The sequence below is a fragment of the Mercenaria mercenaria genome, chromosome 13 (assembly GCF_021730395.1).
Source record: "Mercenaria mercenaria strain notata chromosome 13, MADL_Memer_1, whole genome shotgun sequence".
Taxonomy (NCBI): Eukaryota; Metazoa; Mollusca; class Bivalvia; order Venerida; family Veneridae; genus Mercenaria; species Mercenaria mercenaria.
In genome coordinates this window covers 80,288,435-80,290,890 of record NC_069373.1, presented here as the reverse complement: position 1 = coordinate 80,290,890, position 2,456 = coordinate 80,288,435, and the positions used below count along the sequence as shown (strand labels likewise).

Here is a 2,456-nt window from a genome sequence, read left to right as displayed (position 1 = left end):
CAGCAAAGGTACTACATTCAAACTTACACATACTTTTTCTTTAATAGTTCAAGATTTTGTAATATTACTCAGTTTCATGGTCCATACATGGAGTTCAGTACCCTTGCAGGGCTTCCATTATGATTCAATTTCATGGAGTCAGGACTGCCTAACATTCAGATTATGGAGTCCCTCTTAAATTTTCTTGGAGTCCTACATATTTTCACTTTGTACAGTTACCTTCAATACCATCATCACCATCATAATCATTACTATCATCACCATACTAATTGGTTCAGAACAGTGCATAAAGTAACAGAATTTAGAGAAAAGGACCACTAGATTGATTAGAAAACATCTTATTTAACAAAAAATATTTTATTGTTTTTTAGATTTATAGCAACAGTCAGCATTTTATTAAAATCACCAGACTTACTGTTGTTCAGCTACAAAACGAAAATCCACTTAAAAAAATCTGAAGTACATTTTACTTGGAGTAGAATTATGTCAAATTACGTCATTCACCTTGCAATACCCAACCAGTTAACTTTTATCTCACATCAAAGAAAATCAATAAAGGAAAATTTTGCTGACACTCCTTTTGATGTCAGCTGCCATGTGCTGGTCGAAATGTGTCAAAGATATCAGTTTTTAATAGGTCAGGAGACAAATTGAATGTTTTTTGTTGTTTTTTTTCTAAAAATACTGTAAAAGGATTTATCACTGATGGAAATCCAAGGTAAGTAGCAAATTTATTACCGGTCGGAAAAAATGTATTAATTTAAACTGGATGTGAAATGTCATTTGCTAAAATATAGTTACTTGCTGAGGCTTTTGTGCTGAAATTATCGATATATTTTCCACAATAAAGTTACTTTGTCTTCTGACTTAGGAGCTTGTTTCACCAATTTAATCCAAGCCTTTTGTTGTCTGCAATTAACGCCTTCTAAACATGTCAGCTGATCTGGATAACGGTTTATATTTACGGACGTTCTCTATCAAACACGATACTTTCACACTGTCACACGCTTCAAACACTGCCGGCAGTTTTTACGAGGCTGTCAATCTTCAACTGTTAAACTGCTTTGATTAGTTACAGGGTGGAGCTAGTCACGTCATTCTAGTAAAGTTACGTCACGGTGTATTGATTTTGTCGTCCTTTGAGAATATCGGAAGTCCTTTGCACACGCTGTGATATTTATTGTAGGTTAAAAGATACTGTTTTATTTTCCACCACAGAAAGTATATGCAAGCGTCGGGGAAAATAAAAAAAAAATCGCAATTTTGAATTTTATTTTTATTTGGATTTTGGAGAATTAGGACCCGGCGCTCCCGTAACCCAAGTTATTAAAAAACTCTGGCCTTGAGATTATGAGTTAGATCTACATTTCACGGATAATAAAAAGTCTACAGTATTGTGGTTAAGAATTAATGAGACAGCTTAATTAACAGGTACTGTAGCCAACAGTCCAAATATTTGCCTAGCTGGAGCTGGACTATACATGGCTTGGAAAGATGGAGTGTTCGGGAGACTGAGATTTTGATCACAAGTATATTCTCCAAAAAGCGTTCACATTTAATGTATGAGGCAATCTAAAAATATTTAAAAAAATAAACTTTCTTAGTGCTCGAGTCGTTCGAAACGAATGTAAGTAAATCGCCTCACCTTTTAAATGCTTAAGTTCTTTTGGGACCTCATATGGTTTGAAGTTGTAGCTCTGATCGTATGTACTTTCAAAGTAATGGTTGTTCTGCAAAAGTAAACAATATATTTAAAACATTTTGTCTCTTCTTCTTTGTGAGACTAATGGAAACTGTGTGAAAAAAAAATACACATCTTCCTCAATAATTAAGCATCCTATCATCCTAAATGGACCCTGTACGGTAGTCTGAACAAGTTGCCAGCGGAAATAGGCATAGTCTGCAAGTTCTCCAACTGTTCGAAACCCCAACGCAACCAACTACCTTGCAGATAGGAATATTATGCACTACTGAAACAAAGAATCATTTGCTATGGTAGAGTTAATTTCACATACGCTCGATCGTCTAACCAGATGTGAAGACATTACACATTTGCAGTTAATATTTAACATTGTTATTTTTTTCTAACCGTTTTTACATAGTCATAGATCTATACTGCATGGAACGTCCGAAATTCTGGGTCGCCAACCAGTACATCTTTCACCCAACCGTCGATTTCTGAACATCACTGGACGGATTTAGAATAAATTTAGGCTTACCTGAGACGGCAATGGTTTCGCCTGTTTAACAATTTTATTGTCGAATCGTTCCTCGTTCCAGTTTCCAATTAGTGTGTCGTTACCGTAGGAAGTTTCTTTATTTGTGCATCTCCATCCAAACTGATTAAATTTAGCGGCATCTGTGGAGTGTGTCCATACTTCTGCCAGGCCGCTTGCCCCCACCATGGCCTGGAACGACGGATTGTTGTCCAAATGCGACATTTTGACACGCAAACT

At 36.0% G+C, this 2,456-nt stretch overlaps 1 protein-coding gene across 1 annotated transcript; it reads right to left on the bottom strand.

The window, feature by feature from the left end:
• Positions 1-202: 202 nt before the first annotated feature.
• Positions 203-2,456, bottom strand: LOC123530038 (UPF0686 protein C11orf1 homolog). Its single transcript, XM_045310725.2, has 4 exons — positions 2,220-2,456; positions 1,597-1,730; positions 855-909; positions 203-265 (listed from the first exon to the last, which is right to left on the bottom strand). Exons 1-4 carry the CDS (start codon positions 2,439-2,441, stop codon positions 203-205), a joined length of 474 nt encoding a protein of 157 aa, XP_045166660.2. The 5' UTR covers positions 2,442-2,456.

Excerpts from the sequence above, each read along its gene's own strand:
- LOC123530038 (XM_045310725.2), bottom strand. The coding sequence starts at position 2,441 with ATGTCGCATTTGGACAACAATCCGTCGTTCCAGGCCATGGTGGGGGCA. Across the intron at positions 1,731-2,219 it reads CGAAACCATTGCCGTCTCAG|AACAACCATTACTTTGAAAG; the intron begins GTAAGCCTAAAT and ends TTACTTTTGCAG. Across the intron at positions 266-854 it reads CTCCTAAGTCAGAAGACAAA|TATGGTGATGATAGTAATGA; the intron begins GTAACTTTATTG and ends TGAACCAATTAG.